The sequence below is a fragment of the Melopsittacus undulatus genome, chromosome 4 (assembly GCF_012275295.1).
Source record: "Melopsittacus undulatus isolate bMelUnd1 chromosome 4, bMelUnd1.mat.Z, whole genome shotgun sequence".
Classification (NCBI taxonomy): Eukaryota; Metazoa; Chordata; class Aves; order Psittaciformes; family Psittaculidae; genus Melopsittacus; species Melopsittacus undulatus.
The window spans coordinates 95,419,840-95,439,409 of NC_047530.1; the positions used below are offsets into that span (position 1 = coordinate 95,419,840).

Here is a 19,570-nt window from a genome sequence, read left to right on the forward strand (position 1 = left end):
ATCATGAAAAATAGCCCCTCAAATCTCAAATGCTGAAACATGCTGAAATAAAAATAACTGTAAATTATTTTTACACCCTGAAAAAGGAGGAGTTAATGTTCTGCAAACAATTGATTAGTATATAGAAAACTTTCTACAGAAGCAAATGGATTTCTGTGCACATAAATCTCAGTACATACATACCATGGCAAGGAACCCAAAAGTTAATATAGTGAACCAAGTTTAATTCTTTATTCTCCCAAATATAGTTCTTAATTTTCCCTGTACTTATATGCACAACTTTATAAGTTTTAGCATATCATGTTCATTTATCAGCTTGCCTCTTATGTAGGTAAATCCAGAAATTATTATTCAATAAATAGTATTTTATATGAAGTAAATTCATGCTGGTTCAAACATTGGCCTCATGTTTGTATGCAAACAGTTATTGTCAAGCTTGATTCCTAGTTTATTTAATTAGTAAAAATGTTGGATTTATTGTAATGTGCACATAATTTTTACATTGACTGCTGCAAATTAAGTTACTCAAACTGCTTCTGCTTTAGCTACTTCCTTTCATATACCTCCAACCATGAAAAACCACTTCTTAAAGAAAATTTTCTTTACCTAGCTGTTATTCAGTGATTTTCTCACCTCCACCAGGTTTTGACAGTTTGTCAGATAACCTTGACCATTTAGACACAGTAACATGGACTGACAGTGTGATCAAAGATAAACCTTTTGATTTGTTTTGCTGGAATTGCAATTATAATTCTTCCACATGGGTACTGTGAGACAACTTGGTGAATGGTAGATACTTTTAAAATCATAAAGATGTAAATAAACTTTATGTACATTATAGCAAATGAGTTGACTGAAATGAACAAAGTAAAGAATGTTTCCTAAAGGAACTTTGAATATGTGGCCCAAAGTTTAAAAGTGGTCAAGTACTTTACAAAGATACAATATTTCTATGTCTCATCTCAAAATTTTGTTAAGACCCAAAGGAAGTCTCCAAAGCAGTTGATAAAAACTCCGATTATGTTGCATGCAGTTACTGTACTTGTGTTTCTTGCTGTGTGCACATGAATACCTGGTCTCAGTCAAGGTACTTTAATGATAGAAAAAGAGTTCCTAGTTTATTCTGGTAATTTCCTATTCATTACTTTAGCAAAAGCAGTTCTTCAGTGAGTTCAAGGTGTGTGCTACAGAAATACTATTAAAGCAAAGATACATTGCATAGTTATATTTTATTTTATCACCTCTCAGTTCATTAATTCATTTTCACTGGCATTGCAATTCACTTGTAAACTTCCAGATCTCTTAAGAATTTCAGAGACCCCCTATTCAAAAGGAAATGCTTGACATATTTTCCTTTTTTATCTTAGAAAATAATGTCCTAAAGCAAGTATTGTTCTGAACTGCTGATTCCTTCAGGATTACAAATGATATTTCCAAGTTAGAAATAAGATTCTGGTACCTCATAAATTGAGGCGGTTCTCAGTCTTGTCAAACTTTCATTCAGCCATTCTAGCTCAAAAATTGCAAATCTAATGCTATTTTAAGTCAATTTAAGATGTGTCTTTAAGATTTCCTTGAAATGTGTGTATTTGATATTGTGGACACATTATTGCATGAACAAGATAAGTACTATCAGTGAAGAAAGAATATTTTTAAAAATATCAAAATGCTTTCTATTAAGCCTTCCATAAAATGTGATAATACAAATATGTGGTGTCCCTTATTTCTGTTTTTGAAATTCCCTGATCAGATTAACTTTTAGTTATGATGTGGAAACAAATTTAATATTTCCTTGAAATGCTATTTGACTCATATACAATGTTCAATCCCATATTATAATAAAGCAATAAAAAAGCAATTAAAAAAAGGAAAATAAAAATTTCATCAGTTTCATATAACTTTCTTTGAGACACAGTTAAAATGTGAGCGTTGCAGTTGAGTGCATTTTGATTTACTGCAAAAATGGGTAATCTTAGCTGCAGGTTTTTGGGAATTCCAGTAACATTAGCACTAAATTTACTTAACTGCATTGCAAGTTTTGGGGTTTGGGGAGGCTTTTTTGCTTGTTCATAAAAATCAACTCAGTCTCTGGGATGAAATGAGGTAATAGTTTCTGGAGAGTTATCAGTGGGTAGAAAAGAATGAATGTGTTTTTCCTTTGTATTTGAGTCCATGCAATTTGGGACATTGGTTATGTGACTTTCTACCTGTCAGTTAAAGAAAGCTGTAAAGGGATGGAGAAACAGTAACAGGATGGTGATCCTCCTGGAAGTTGCACAACTGATCAGTGCCTGCTTGCAGCAATTTCACAGCTTACATGGGAATATTTGCATATCGCTTCTTACAGCATCTATGTTTTTGTTAATATCATCATGCCCTGTGAGGTATAGGAAGGAATCACTTTTATGTTAGGTTTCTAAACATTTCAGGAGATGGTTTTCTGTGAAAATTACATTCATATTCAGCACCAATTCCAGAATATGGGAGTAGTGTCATTTGAGGTAGTATAATTTTGGGAGCTTACAGTCTCTTTTCTTTTGTCTTTGTTGGAATTGAGCAAGAGAAAGTAACTTTGGGTATAGTAACACTGGTAATTTCATTGTTTGTAATGTGCAGTAGTTTTCCTATTGGCTCACAAATGTCTTAATTCAAGAATAATGTCTAAATTGTTTCTTTTTCTAAAATAAAATGGAGGAGTTACGAAATTTACCTGAGGAACCATTCCTTCTCTTAAATCTCTTGTGCTTTGAACTTTGGCTTATTAGCACTATGGATACTTTTTTATTAACTTGCCTCAAATGACATACTGTTATTTTGTGTCCTGTGTAAGCAACATCATAAAGTGTGTGACATTCTTCAGTTGCTGTGCTGAATAACTGTCAGCTTTTGGAAAAAGTAATATTTCAATGTAAACACCAGATAAAATAGAGTTCAAAATATATGTGTGTCTATATATAAGTATATATGTGCAAAAAATTATAATCAACAGTAGTGAAACTTCACCTTCTTTTGGTGTTTAAATGTGATGTCTTTTTAAATCAGGAAAAGCTGTGACTAGGCTGTTTTGCTGCTTCGGTGACTTGCAGTATTTTCCCTCTAGAATTTACAGGCACTTGTAAATATACCTTCAGTAAAACTTTTTTATGGACATAAAGATTATGGGTGTGAGTGCATAAATAAGACAAAAGTAATGTTATGCAGTACAGTGTAGCATAGAGATGTTCTAATACATCAGTGGCAACAGTTTATTCTAAAATTTACAGAAGGCCGTGGTAGATTTCTGTTGTCATGTACTGTTATCTTGTTTAGACCTGGATGTTTACATTCAGCATATAGTTTCCTTTTCTTAAATAGAAACACAGAAGTCATCTTCATGCTGAAGTAATGCATCTCTATTTGATTTTTAGATTGGTAGCATTCTGTTTGAGAGACATCCTTCAAATAAATTACTCTCAAAACATGTTGATAGCTATACCTTGATGCATGCTTGTGTTTTGGTGTATGGGGAGCCATCAAGACAAGGACTTGCTGTGTGATGCCTGACAGTGATTCTTTGCCATCATAATAAGTAATATGGCTTTAGCAGTGACTATAAACGAGGAGGATTGTTTTATTCTTGATAACAATGCCAACTCTAGTACTAATTCTCCCTACCGCTTGCTGTGTAAGAGGCAGAGTCTGTTTCAGGACTTACAAACTGCTTCACTGTGGCGGAATAGTTGTTCACACAAACAGCTTCTACTGCATCATGTTTAACATAATACTCATTGAAAGTTTTTAATCCCCCTAACGAAATACTCATGTATTTGCTCTTTCAGTGGCGGGATAAAAAGATGCAGGTGTATGATGTCTGAGACAGTATTTCTTCAGGGCTTGAAGAAGAAGCTGCTTGGGTAGACAAGAGGTTGCTAATGCTTGTGCTGAAGGAGGTTCAGCCTTGCTCTGGGTAGCCTCTGGGTCCTGTCAGCAGTGACAGCCAGGGTTCCAGTCAGCAGATGAGTAGTTCTCAGCTATCTGCAATTGATCTATCATGTAATTGCTCGCCAAAGAAAAGTGGATAGGGAAAGCTAAGGGGTATGGTGGGACACCACAAGACATGGTTTTGAAGATGGACGTAGAAAAATTGAATGTTTCATGATAAAGAACACTTAGGATATAGAAGGAGGGACCAGGAGTGAGATGAAGTGGACTAAGGGGGATTGTAGGGACAGCTGAAGGAATCACACCTAAAACCCGTGTAAGACCAAAAGGCATGGTATTAGTTTTGTAAGTAAGATATGGGGTTGGGAAGGAGGAGCACCACAAATAGTATTGCAATGAAAAGAGGAAGAAAGAAACCAGAGCTCTGTTGTTACTTCTTGCCTAAGACAACTTTCTGTTGAAAAACTCTACCTGATCCCTAGCCTTCCACGTTTGATTACTTTGGAAGGCCACAGATACCTTTTGTAACAGATCAAGGTCCTTGTGTAGAAGACACAGTTTTCCAGATTATTTTTTTAGTATTCTGAAATTTCACATAAAAAATGCTGCTTTTTTTTCATTTCCCATGAAACCACAAAATAGCTTCTGCACTTATGACAACACTGTGGATTTTGCCATTGATGCATGTTTCATTGAAATGCTGTATTAACTCTGGTAGTGACAAAGATGTTTTGTCAATCTGTTTTTACTCGTCTGAACACTGACTATTGAGTTCATATTGCTTTGGTATGATTTTGATATTTACAGATTGTTAATTAATTAAATTGAAACATAATCAAAAGATATGCTCTCCACAACTAATTAATAAAATGCAAAATTAATTTTTCTAATTAGGATTGCTGTTTATTATGTTTATTGCCTCTTAAAACCATAATCCTAAATTATTATTTTATAGTACTGTAAGCCTGATATGCCTGATTTTTTTAAATACCTTTGCTATTTAGAAAACTTGCCCAAGCAGGTATGTTCCCTTTTTTTTTTTCCCCCTGGCTGTGTCATCTTCAGACTTTTTCTCTTGTCTTGGGTTGTTTGAATTTCATCTTGCACTTCTTGAATGTCTTTTCCTTCTTTATGGTGGGAGGGGAAAAGAGAAGAGGTAGAAGCTACATTTTCTTTGCTTTTGGAGCTAAATCTAATGACAGCTGTACCGACAATTTTCTTCTGTGTTTACATGCAGCCAGGAGCTATGGGCGGAGAAGAGGTAAAAGTATTTACTAAATGTTTTGTTTGCTGAATAGCGGGAGAAATAAATATTTAGTTTTCTTATTATAAGATGTTACCAATTTTAACATTATCTGATCAGTTGCTTTGTATAGATCAATCTCATGTTTTTCATTTGTAAAACATCTCCCTTTTAATAGCAGCTTAAAGCGATGGTGATCTTTAGCTGAAAACTTCAAGTGTGTTAGTATTACTAGTGAACTGGAGAATGACTGAATGTAAAAACTCTTTCATGACACACAAGTATGACTTGAAATGCGTAATGGTCAAAAAAGACTGATTATTCTCAGCTTTGTATTTTTGGTGTAAGTGCAATGTTTAACTAATGCATTGAACATTTCAAAAATACTTATCTTCTTAGATGGAACACCTTTCACTAAATATCACACTTGAGTATTATACTGGAGGTAGAATCAGCCTTAGATACAACATTGTGAATACCAATACTAGTAACTGTCCTCAAGAGTGAATATTGATGATGATGATAATAAAAGATAAAACATTTGAGCACATTTTAACTTTATTTTATCATAGACAAGCCTTAAAAAAATAAAAGCAGACTGAAAACATTTACACACATTCAGTGCTGCAAAGAAGTTTATTCTGAGAGATTAATGAACACAGACAATAGCAAGCTTGCTGACTACCAATATAATTCCAATACTACCAGTAATGTAGCTTACATTTATGTGCCATTGGTTACACAAGCAGATTTTTAATTGAGAAAATAACAGTGAAGATTGCAGCTTCTAACAATTAGAGTTAGGCATTGCCATCTGTCTGGGATGCTTTGGCATTAAACTTCATTTTATCGTCTTTTTTCATGTGTGTTGTGACAGCTGCGCATGTGACATTGCTGCCTTTTAAAGTACAGTTTGCACCAAGTTTGTCAAGAAACCTAGAGACAAACCTAGCTGTACAAGCAGACCAATAGCATGCAAGTAACTTGTAGTTCACACATCTGTATGGATGGTAGCAGGCTGTAAAAGCTACACTAGCACAGATAATAATATAGAATTTGAGGTGGTTTGGTCAAAGCTGGTTTTTGTGTTTGACAGCTAAACAAAAAGAAAATAGTCAGGTTTTCCCCACAAACTTACCTTCCTATTTTTCCCTGCCTCCGTAGAACAGGCTGTTGTTAACAGATGTTGATGATAACAGATTAGATGTTGAAAGCATCCTAATACTCACACTTTTTCAGTGGTCTTATGCTACTGAAACAAATTGGCAAGTATGTGGAGTATACTCCCTGTGCATGTAAACAGTTTAATTTCATTTTAAGGTTGAGGCAAGCTTTTCCAGGTTAATCAAATGGCACCAAAGTAGGGAAGGAGGTGGGAATCAGTTGGACATTATTACCTGCTTGCAGCACATGTTTACTGGTAGAGGTGGAATACAGTGGTGTGACAGTAACTGTGATGAATACAGTGTAGGTTGTTTTATAGAAATTACAGTGATGACAGAACAGGGCAAACAAGTTCTGAATGTGCTGGGCTTTCAGGTATTTTTTTTTTCTCTACCAAAAAGCATGCTTCACTCCATAATAAGTTTCTTCTATGAAAGTCGGGCTTTTCTGTAGTAATAAGTAGATCTGTGTGTGTGTGTGTGTGTCTTGTCATTAATGTTAGGGGTTTTGTGACTTGCCTTATTCATACAATATGGAAGTCTGTGATACTCATGCTTTTTCATTACCTTGAATTTTCGAATGCTGTTTTGAGCTTTCTTAACATTAAGAAACATGTGAAATTCTACAACAGTCTATTAAAAACATGGTGCATTGTATATCAAATATTCTCATATATCTCTCTCTACTATTGTTTTTTCCATTTGCATTGTTGTAATACACAGAGTACTCAGAGGCAAATCTGTGCAGGGAGTCATGTTTATTATATGTGAATATTGTACTTAGCATTTAATTATGTCACTGTGACTAAGCATCTTCAGTGGGAAGGTTTTGTCAGAAATCTCTTGGGGCTTGCCATAACCTATCAGTTATTTGCTTGATCCCCAGTTTTCTTTGAGTAGAGGTGAGCATTTCCTTGTAGGTATCGTGGTTAGAGCTGTTGAGTCATGTTGCTTTAGGTACCTGGTTTTCAACTTTTACAACCAGTTTTTCAGGTATAGATATCAGCACAGCTATGGGAAATCAACACAAAATCTATTCTGCTGCACTGACAAGGACACAGGACTAAAACATAAGGCATTTAGTGGTTTTCCCATAATATTCTCCCAGAGATTTGCCTCTGAGGGTTTCTTGAGCTGATGTGTCAATATTAATTGCTTCAGAATGGGGTTTTCTAATGTTCTTGCTCATTCCCTTTTTGAACTTACATAAACTTCCCAGCATCCTAAGAAACCTGTGGCAGGGGGTTCCACAACATGACTTGCTTTCAGTCTTGCCACATGCTGGTTTTATTCAATGCACTTTATTTTCCCCCTACTGGAAGAGACAGTGGAGAGTTATTCCCTATTCCCTTGTCTGTATGTTTTCCATTATTTTAAATTTATACTTCATACATGTAATTATAAATTTTTAGATCATCTTTCGCATTTACTTGAGTACAGTGCTTGCAGGCTGTCAGTCATTTGGCATAAGAGGAGAAATTTTGGTTTTTAAGCTGCTGTGCATTTTTATTATTTACTTCAGAACTCAGCACTTGTTCAGCCTCCTCTGTGCACTTGTGTTTTAGTTGAACACATTATTCTAGCATCTATTAATTTCATATGTCAACTTCCACTAATGGCCCAGGTTTGTTTTATGTTTTATAAGAAGGTAGGCTGGGGGGGGTGTGTGGGAATTAAAAGATTATTTAGCTTCTTAATAATGTCAGTCTTTTATGGATATTTTCTTTTCTTACTTTTCAATGTGTTTTCTGATTCAATATTTTTACACAGTTTTAGCCTTTCCCTAATTATTATTTCTTCCATTCTTGTGTTCTCTTTTAAGCTGAAATGCTCATGTTTATATATGTGCATGACTTGTTTGCCCATTAATGGGATATTCATCAAATAGTCTTTCCTGGTTTATGTTCTAACTCCACCATTTTTTACAACTAATTATACTAGACTTCAAAGTATAGATCCTTCTCTGATTGTGGCATTCACCTTTTTTTAATGTCAGTGCTTAAAAGCACAGTAGGTTTTGTTGTTTCAGCGTATTTTTGTATCTGAGACCTCTTTCAGTGTTGTGCATTTTATATACTCTTTCTGATCAAGACTTTCCCAGGGCTTGGTGCTCATAAAAAATCAGACTGTTGTTCTGTGTCAATCACATCTTTGCTTGTTTTTGTTTGTTAGCTTCTTTTGCATATAGTGGATTGCTGCTGCTTTTTGTAATCTGTCCTTTACTGCTGGAGACTATTGCTGATTTTTCAGTGTATACATTTTCTGAATACTGTCCCTTTGCATGTTTTGATTTTTCTTCTTGCCCCTTGCTGTTGATAGGAGTATGGTGTTAGTTCTTCCTTAAGTCTTGCTGGAAGTCAGTTTCATGTGATCCTTTGAATTAAATTATGTGCCCCCTATAAACTGTTTGTAGCAAATAATTATAATTCCGTCCCTGAGAGCAATCCTCCATGACATGAGGGGACAGTTGGCATTCTTAGAGCTGAGATGGGGTTCCCATTTAGACATCTCTACATTGCAGGATTTAATTTTCAACTATGCTATAAGGAATTATTACATTTTGAAGTTGGCATGTTCTAGTGTTGCTTATATGGAAACTTGGAATATTTCTTAATCTTCTGGTTAATAAATCTGTTCTTAAGGTAATGTATGTGTACTTTGGTAATAAACAACAAGTTAATTGCATCAGATGATCACAAGTTAAATTAATTTTCATTAACAAACTGAGTAGCAGCCATTTATATTGCTTTTTATTCATTACTGAAGGGGTGTTTTAACACTTGACAGACTGTCCTAGATAACAACTTTCATCTTCAAGTGCAATTTATTTAATAAGATTTTAAAGATATTTTTTTTTCTTGTTAGATGAGCGTCTTGCTTCACCTACCTGTTTAATATCCACAACACAAGGCTCTTCTATGTTTATTTTGCTGTTTCCCCCCCTGCTCAGACTGGTCCTCTATTCACTCAAGGGGGAAGTGGTGCAGCCCTTGTGGTTAGGACCCTGTAAAGCACTCAGAAGGAAATTGTCATGCACTTAAAGATCATTCCTTCAGGATTTGTTAGGGAAGATTTAAATCCCTAAGAACTATTTTGAAATTTAAATATTACAAAAGTTGTTTCCATAGTTACAACACACAATTACATCAGATAACTGGCTGGTTTTCACTGCTAGTCATTTGTGTTTGTTTTAAAGCTATATTAGGTTTATTGTCTTGTAAGAATAATATAGTCTTGGAAAAATAGAAGCAAAACTAATGAACATCATTTGGATAACTGGACCACTTACCTGGGCCCTTTTATGTAAATTCTGTTAAAGCAAAACATTAAAAGTAAAATAATAACAGTTTTTACTGAGATATTTAATTTTCCAGGAAACAGCGTTAACTATAGATACTACAAAATCTGTTACAGGTCGGTCTTCACTCTTTCCTTTTGAAGATGGCTTCCTAGATGACAGTCATGGTGATCAGTCTTTATCATCGGGTCTCAGCTCTCCAACACGCTGTCAGAATGGTGAAAGAGTGGAACGCTATTCTAGAAAGGTGTTTGTTGGAGGTCTTCCTCCTGACATTGATGAAGGTACTGTGAACAAGTTACATCGATGAGGTGTGGGAATTGGCTTTCATACAGTTACTTTAAAAAGGTCTGATTTTCCTAAAATCAAATGTATTTTCACAGGTATGTTGCTTGTAGTGCTCATGGCATTATTTAAAGTAAACACTACCACTTGCAACACCTCAAAATTTAACTGACATTCTTCTCTGCTGTAGATCAGAGGAGATGGAGACAGAAATGCCTTCATAGTAGGTCATTTAATCTGCAATGTCAGCAATCGTTCCCATGTATGTAAAGTGGGAAAGCTGAAAATGGAACTTTGGTTACTGTCGCTCTTGTCGTATTTCCCATTTTTTAAAAAAAGATGTGCTTGACTTTAAGGACTTTGCTAATACAGTCCTTACCAAAATAAACCAAGTTTTTAATCAGCTCTTATATCCAGCATATATGCAGTGTTCAGTTTACAAATGTAGTGCACTTAATATGGTTACAAAACAATAACAAGCTTAGTAGGTATGGTCAGGTTTTTTCTCCATCCCAGTCAATTTCTGCTCTATTTGTGTGCCCTCACCCACACTGACTCCCAGACCAAAATGACAGATTTTGTTGTATTTTTCATAGTACAGCTGGAATACACCATTATCTGGCTTCAATTGGCATATATAGGGAATTTGAGGAGGCCTTATAATGAAGAGAGGGATCTCTGAATCTGATCTATGAAACTGAAGCCTAAGTGACATGCAATTTTCATAAATAAATTGTCTGAGTTGCCAATCTGTGGTTTACAAACAGCTTGAATACAGTTCCTGTGTCACATCCTGAGTTACAGGACTGTTGATTCAGGGACTGCTGGGTAATCTGGATCCCCAGCTGTAAGAAGCAGTAAGCCAACAGGTACAATTGATGTGAATGTTGCTGGGTCACTCAGAATAAAATACATGCCCAGCCTACCCTGTGAGGAAGTAACATGGGCTCCTGGGAGCAGTTATCCTCTTCCATGAGAGGTCTACTCCAGTAATGCCTTTTTTCCTTCAGCTCGTGCATTACGCAATATGTGATTTGTGGCTGTAGTCACTTGGAAAATCTGGTGAACAGCTCATGGGGTGAGATAAATTGAACTCATCTCAAACAGCAAGCAAACAATTGGAAAACCACTGCCTTAGTCTTCAAACTCTTCTGACAGATTGTTGCTCTGATCTCTAGCATCACATTAGAGACAGTTTTAAAGTAATTCTTTCTTTAAAGTACATGAAGAAATGCCTTGATGGAAAAAAAGATTTTTAAGAAAGAACATCAAACACGTCTTTTTTTTCTAAAGCATTTGCATGTAGAACAGAATTGTCCTACAGGATAGTTTGTGTGTCCTTCAGTGTTACTAAATTGATGTTTAAGAAGCAAAGAAATAACTTGGTAATTCAAGGCAGATTTCCAAAGGGGATCTGGAAGGTGAAGTTCACACAGTCACATGACCTGACACAGCCTGCTTTCTAGGGCATGCTGCAAGGAGTGGACATGCTGACGTGTAGCTCCTCTGTCAGTCTCATGTGGCTGCATCTGACCCTGCTTTGTGGCTATAATTAGAAATAGATCGCAGCTGAAGCATATTCACTTCTGATAGATCATGTTTGCATTTAATCCTGCTGCAAACTTGCATTAGTAGAATGTAAGATTACTTTTTTTAAGCAGCTGTGTGTAGCATGAAGATGGAAGAATATTTAGGCAGTCCTCTATGTGTACTACTGCAGTTCTTACTTTTCTTCATAGGTGTAGAAAACAGTCTGTTTGGTTTGGGGGATTTTTGAAAGTAAGACTTTTTACTTGCCACTGTCAGTCTTCAGATTCTCTAAGGTGCCTCATTTGTTTTTTGTAGATGAGATCACTGCCAGCTTTCGTAGGTTTGGACCTCTTGTGGTGGACTGGCCTCACAAAGCTGAAAGCAAGTCATATTTTCCACCTAAAGGTAATTAGTTTAAAATACATTTATGCAGGCTGTTCTGGTGAAACAATGTCTGCAATGTGGCAATCCGTTACAGAGAAAAGACTTGACTCTTCATGACGAATTTTTTCTCTTTCAATAAGCATGTTTTCAGCAGTTGTAGTGATGGAAAAAACACAATTCAGTGACTGAAATGTGGTCCTGCGTGTGTACTTTTCAACAAGCCTGTGGTCTTTGAATCACACCTTAACTTATATTAGGCTTACTTTAGAAGGCAAGTTGCACAAATTTCCTAGTGCAGATTCTGTTGCAGTTTGCAGACTGTAGAAACTATAGGCATAGTAGCTGGGAATCACTGGTGAATTGGGTATGCTGTATTTTGTAGAGAAGTATGAGTCCACCTTGTATGTGCTCCGGCCTGAGAAGCTGTGATGCTGCTCAGAATCACAAGGTCTGCAACAGGGCTCACAGAGAGCTGAACTGCAGCAAGGAGCTCTGCTGAGAGAGATGGCATTATGCACCACAGTCACAGAGTTTGTAGGTTGGAGCCGATTTGTTTCAGAGTGGTTTAGAGTGTGTGTACAGGTGAGGCAATTTCACTTGTGTCAGCAAAACACTATGCAGACTTGTTCTGGTTGAGAAAGAACAGTTTATGGGAAACCTGTTTGGGAGATCACGATATATGCAAGATCAGATTGTTCTTACTGTATCCTAGTCTCTCCTGTGATTTTGAATTACACTATAGACATCCTATTCTCAGTCACATGTGCCTCTTGCATATAGTTTGGGAGTTCACTTTTGATCTGAAACTGTGACATGAAGTTAATCAGAATTTGCGATCTATATGTTAAAATTTTCTGTTCTCTCTGACCCTGAAAGCTCCAGATTGCTCATTAAGGACACTGTTTATTTTGGCAGAACAGTGGGCCGTTCAGTTAGTGAACTAGCTAATACTACAGTATTTTGATAGATGTATTTTGACAGTAAAAAACACACAAATAAAAGCCAGCTTAATTTATCTGGAAACTGGAGGGCTGGAGGCAAGATAGCTCTGACAAACTCTTGCACTGCAAACAGTATTTGAGGCACTTAAAACCAGAAGAAAACCACATCCACGCTGCCTCTTTCCTGTTCTGTTCTCACAACTCAGCCCTTGCTGAGAGTAATTATGTGTAATCTCTCCTTGAATTTAAAAACAGAAGAAGCAAAAAAAACCCCAAACCAGTAACAAAACACCCCAAACTTCAAAAAACCCACATATAATCCTAAGGAAAATTGGTAAAATATATGATTTTCCCTTTTAATTTTATTTTTAGAGGTCTTTAGGGTCTTCCTGGCTCATGAGTTTGGATTGTACCTGCACTTAAAAGTTAAAAAAACCTAGCCAAAACAGTAAACCCAGCTTCTTCTTGTCCCTGACATCTCCTAGTAATCTCCACTTCTTTTCTTATTAATTCAGTAAGTACCTATTCATGGTAGGTCAGCATGGGACTTCCAGTTATGATCTAGTTCTGTATCTGACAGGAGACTAGTTACACCTTGCCAAACATATAAAAATGTGTTTGAGCAAGATCTATTTTAGCAGAAGACAAGGGAATGCAGCCTCACATCTATTTTTGTCATGATTCTAATATAGGAAACAGCCTTCAAAGCCCCTGCCAGTTGTCCTGAACGTCTGTCTGAAAGTGCTAAACAGCAGTCAATCCCAACTGTTCCAGATTTATTTATAACTTACTTCTTAGTTATCAATCAGGGCTGCAGCATCATAAGTCCTGCATTCCTGTCTTTGAGATTCACTTACAGTCGTGTTAAGCTTGGTAGGTCAAATGTACTTGATTTACTCTGATCCCATAGAGGCAGCATCTCTGTAGAAGACAGAATATCTTTGACCAGCAGTCAAAGGGTAAAGTTTGAATGTGTGTTATTTTTTTCACTACACTTTGGTCTATTTTATATTTATAAGGGGCACTTATTTTCCAAAGCTGTTATGGAGTCATTGACAGAAACACCACAATAAAATGTCTCTGCTGCTGGTTTTCATTAGAAGTTACTTTAGAACTAAAATTGTCTTAAAAAAAAAAACAACAAACCCAACCAAACGAAACAACCTTTTTTTATTTTAAGCTGGTTTGATGCATTATCAGGCATTTCTTTTAAAAGTACAGTGAAATGAAAAGAGAGACCTGAAATTATGCTTGGTGCAAAATTCAGTGACATGACTTATTCAGCTGTCAAATACTCATGAATTCAAATGTTTTCTCCCTACCTTTTTCTAGATACCTTTGTTTCTGTGTTGCATTGCTAATCTGTAAATTCTCTGACATTTTGAATATGATTCAAGTGGAAAATATGACACCCCCCCAAAAAAAAAGAAAAAGACAAAGTTTTTTTTGTGTGCCAGCAATCTCAAAGGAAAACAAGAGAAAAAATGGACTGTTGGAATGCAGGGGAGATTATGTGGAGGATAATCATTGTTCACACATTAATAAAGCCTGGCCTTCAAGGCTTCTCCCACCTACTTGAATGTGCCCACTGGCAATAAAAGCGAACCCTGCTCTTTCTGAAAATATGCCATCACCTCCAGACAGACTTCTGTGCCCTTTTGATGGACAGCCTGTTTCATTACTCCTTCATGTTTGTAGGGTCAGGCCAGTGGGCAGTGTCTGGACTTACAGCAAAGTTCAGTATTTTCTTGTTTGCTTGCTTGTTTGTTTTAGCTGCTGCCAAGAGTTGGCATAGTCAGCTAAGTTTTACACTGGAGCCATTTTACATCATGTCTTTCTCTTTTCATAGTTACATCCAGGTGATGACATCCCTCACAGTCCTGAGTGTATTAATGCAGACTTGCATTTTCCACTTACTGGTATATTTATTTTATCGTATTTGTGGAATGTTTGCTGTGTTGGTGCAGTATCTGATCTCCCTTATAGTCACCCTGTATTAGGAGCACTTTGTTGATATTCTTAGGGCTAGGAAGAAAAAGCTGCAGGAGCTATTAGCCATGGCTAATCTGATCAGGAATGAAATCTGAAAGTTTAAAATGTTGCTTACAGTCTAGAGACCTTCCCCACCACTGCCACCCCATCTGGTTAGTTCAGTAAGTTAGCCACAGATGTGTAGTGACTTCTGGCAAGCTGCTTTAGCTAATTTATTAGTTGGTGTGGTTGATTAGTTTAGGTGCAGCGCATGTAACCTGTTTTCAGGACTAGCTGGAGTCCAGAAACATTCCTGCAGTGCTGAGATCGAACAAAGGTTTTCCTGGATTTACCATGTAATATCCTGAGCAGGATGGTGTCACCTGAGGTTGTGCTTAGGCACATTACCTCAAATCTAGTGCTTGACCTGAAGGACATACAGTTGTGTGTGAAATACACGGAACTGTAATCTCTGGCATGGTGAGTTAAACCAAGGCTTATTTCAGTGCAATGCCAGCATTGATTTTGGACCTGGGGGTTCGCAGACCAACGTGGAGGTGTCCACACCATATTCCTCAAGCATGTCTGTACTGTCTGTATTATATTTTCCTGTTTTCCCAGACACTAGGTTTCTGTTACCCTTATTGAATCTTGCCTGAAACTGTGAACATGTTTGGGAAAGTGCTCTGGCTTGGTCAGTGGTTGAGTTTTGGTTATTATAATAACAAAAACAAAATCACCTGATAGATCAGTCAGTCATTACAGGATGCATTGGTTGCCAGAGTTCAGTATTTAGGTTGCTGGGAGAAGAGGGACTGGTGACACCCAGCTGTTTGGTCACTGAAAGTGTATATTATGCACTTAGGCAAGAGCAGCTGATAACAGCTGACAATGTGTATGAGTTCTCATTTCTATTTCTGAGTATCTGTATTATTGCCTTAACATTTATTTATTTACCACCCCCCAACTCCTGTATCCCCCACACCCTGCAATGCATTGTAAAGCTTAGTACTATGTTTTTCTGTTGGTATCACCCATGAGGTGATTTTAATGCTCTGATTCTGAAAAAGCCAGTTCATTCCCATTGCCTGAAAAGTCTTTGGATTACTACCTTTGTCATCCATTTGAATATGTTAGTAACGGAACTGGCAAAATTATAAGTGCCATGTGTTGGTCTTGGGTAAGCAGATACCCAGTTTGTGATGTGTTTACCTGGCTTTCACCATATGGTTTTGGGAATTAAATGTGGTTTGTGGCTAAGTATTTTTTGAGTACCTATGAGATGTTGAGAAATAATGAAATATGCAGTAAAGAATGTTATCAAATGGAGTTACACATTACCGTGGCACAGTCTATTTCTCTCTGTCAAAATCCAGAAAAATCATATTTTACTGAAACAGAAGTTGATGGGGTTTTTAATTATTTGCTGTTTCAAAACCATTATTTTTTTCAACAGATTGCCAGCTTTAAAATTACTTTTAAAGAAGTCTTTACTGAATTTGCTTTGTAAAAATTTTAATTTTTCTAGCAATCAGTAAAAGCTGTACAATGTATTTTAAAATCACAAAAATTAGGCAGAAGTCTTTCACTGTTCCTTTGAATTTAAGAGGACTGATGTTTGGATAAACATGAGATTTAGAGTGAGAAAATGGAGTGTGGCAGAGCTTGGAGATAGGATGGATTTGGAGCAGGAGGAATGCTTTGGCCTTGCTGTTGATTTATATGTGTGGTGCAGCAGTCTGATCCTTTTGTGTTTCCTGTGCTCTCTGGTTAGTTACCCTGCTATTTGATAAAAATAAGCACTCGTGTCCCTGTTGCCCCAGGCGACAGTAAAGGTGAACAGAATCACGAGAATAGTGTATGCAGAGTTTCACATAGTAACATTATGAAATGATTCTCATACTTTAATTTAAAACAACTGGTGGGACAAACTGCATGAGCCTTCTTGATGATCTCTAAGGGAACAGTACCATTGCTCGTGGTCTTCTGACTGATGTTGATTTCATGGATGAGGACCATTTGCGTTGTTGATTCCATTGCCACTGCAGTGGCAACAGGAACATGGAGTCATAATTCCAATTTTATCAGCCATGTTAACAGAAAGGGGTGTGGTTTGTCCAAAGACAGCAATCTATTGCACTGAAACTGATTGCTTTGGTTTAATTTACCACCAAAGTCCAGCACAAAATGCTTAGCCAATTTTTTTGTATGGTAAAAACCATACAAAACATTTGAGAGAATGGGAACTGATATTCCTTTTCCAGAAATAAACTGGCAAATAGTGATGCAAGATAATTTTTAAGCTTTGTTTATGTATTTTCCAACACACATGTGTGCAATATCAGTCTTTCACCCATTGACTTCTGGGGCTGTGTTTCTAATCTGTAGTCCCTGTGTGTTCCCACAGTAGTGCAGTACAATCTCAAATCTGCAGTTCACAAAAGGTGTGGTAGCAAAATGCAGTACACACTGATCTGCTCTTCTGTAGCTGTGCAACCTAAGGTCGGTTGGTTTTGCATAGAATTTTCTTATGTTGCTTCATGTAAGAGAATCTTTGTCCCTGAAACTATTCCATCTGCAATTTCTTTTCCTAAACATTCTCCTAAGTGGAATAGTCTCTTGTGAGATTTTATGTAACAGGCCCAAAGCAAATTATTTTCTGGCTACAACACAAAAGGCAGCTGTTGTCCAGATTTAGATCTCTGACCTATCAAGAAATTTATCCCTTTCTTACGTTTGGGTTTTTTTTTTCTTTTTAGTTATCTTCAAGTTGTCTTTTAGACTACAGGACACTCATCGACCAGTGTCCCACCATTTTTGGTAGTTCTTTTGTTTAGATGAATAACATTTTTATGATGAACAGTCAAATCACAATGGATAATATGATGTCTGTGTACTGTATTATGTTGTATGTGTACAACAAATAAAATACTAACTTTTCTGGGGTTTTGAGTAAGTAATACACATTCGGGGCCAATATGTCATACAGGAAATAATTTCAGTAGCTCTCCATCACCCAGTATTGCTCAAGTAGATTATTTAAGTAGAAAAAGTTCTGTTGCTTCAAAAGTTGAGAGTTCACAGCTTGTGATAGTCCTAGAGTAGCTTTACCAGTGCTAATATGATAAAGTTTACTCATATGATTAATTTAGCCACATGAAATTAAGAGTTTAGTATTTGGTATCTGAAGATGACGTCTAGTTTCTCATGGTTGCACTTCCGATTTGCTAGAGAAACAACTCGTTTTTACAGTCTTCCTCATTAATGTGCTATTCCCCAGAGTTTCCAGAAAAAAACAGGTGAAGACAATCCTGTGTGATGTGTTCAAATTCAGCCTGAATGTGTCTGGGATCTGTCACGGAGCCTCATTCTTAGCTGACTGCATTGGAAAGTGTTCTATGTAGTCGGGGGGTTGACTGCAATTAACCACATATCTTCATTTTACAGCATTAGTAATAAATTGCAAGAAGAGTTTTGTAGTTGTAACTGTTCAGAGGCTGTTCAGAAGTTTTTGACAGGCAGACAGAAGTCAATACAGAAGGTTGTTTAGCTATATTGCATTATTACATTCTAGATTCTTCTGCTGGACTCTGATCACTGGAAGAAGATGGGGTGTCTCATAACTCAGTCAGCAGTCTCAGCAAAAGGCCCTGAATTTCCCACATAAAACATGTTTCTAAAAGACCCAATTGGTTGTCTGGTGGCACAGTTAAATGAGATGCACTTTGGGAGCCCCTGTCCTGGCCTGCAGTATTATGTATCCCTTTTCTAGTAAATTGTATCTAATGTCTCTCAGTTTTGCCTGGTCTGATGTGCTAGGTAGTATGTATTAAATGAGGAGAGATACTTGAGCAACATGGATTGCTTCCAGAAAGGCCAGTTTTGAAGTTTGTATGCATTGCATCTGTACCTGCTGATGGGTGGGGGTTTTTTTTCATAAGCCTCCTGACTCCAGGCAAAACTAAAGGCCACATGCTGCAGTTGCATAATATTCTTTTTCCAGAACAGTGTTTCCATAAATCATCTATATGCTTTTCTGTTGGTCATATGCCAACGAAACAGGCTGGTTTCTCTCTGTCACTGCCTGGAAGCATTAAGATTGCAGTGGAATTTCTTATATTTTACACAAACTATCTATGTTATTAAGAGTACATTGAGTTAAGTCACAGTTGATATTTAAGGCTTTTCTCAATGGGATTGCTGCTTCCAGAATCTAAAAACAGTTGATTAGTCTGGTTCATGCATCTACTAATCACTACTCAGCATCACAAGCTTTCTATCAAATGCCTAATTCAGTAGGTTCTGTCTAAATAGCAGTTCCAAGCATCCACTTCCTGGACTGCCTGTTGCAGTAAATTTGCTTGGGCAGATGCTGAAATAATTGACCAGGATGTGTCACTGTGACTTACCTGTGTACAGTGTCCATGGTTTTTTCTTCATTGTTTTGCAGCTTTTACCTGCTGCAAAAATTCCTGAAATTCTGACTTACTTAGTCTAAATATACCTCTGGTTTAAATGGAAACTATACAAGTGTTTGCTTCAATGATGCAGTCATCTGATGAACTGATTCTGGCCAAAGAAAACCCAAAACCATTTCAGAAAAATTTACCAATGCCTCATTTGGACATCATCTTTTTGAATTCATAAAAGGATGCATTCCAGGAATATGTCTTGGGTATTCTGTAGTATGTAGGTAACTGACACTGACTTACATCAAATTGAATTTTTATTTATTGGGCAATTAATTTTAATAAAGCTGGACTTGGTTGTGATCACAGGTTTTAAATCATAATGGTCTTAAAGATGATCTCAAAGAGAAATGGGAAGCCCTATG

The 19,570-nt window shown here is 36.7% G+C and overlaps 1 protein-coding gene across 3 annotated transcripts in view; it reads left to right on the forward strand.

Moving 5' to 3' along the window:
• CPEB3 (cytoplasmic polyadenylation element binding protein 3) overlaps positions 1-19,570 on the forward strand; it is a 93,711-nt gene that overhangs the window by 50,671 nt on the left and 23,470 nt on the right. For all 3 annotated transcript variants that reach the window (XM_031044694.2, XM_031044693.2, XM_031044695.2), the window contains exons 5-6: positions 9,742-9,909; positions 11,756-11,845. In XM_031044694.2, coding sequence (XP_030900554.2) covers positions 9,742-9,909; positions 11,756-11,845 — 258 coding nt within the window. The remainder of the gene's footprint in view (positions 1-9,741; positions 9,910-11,755; positions 11,846-19,570) is intronic.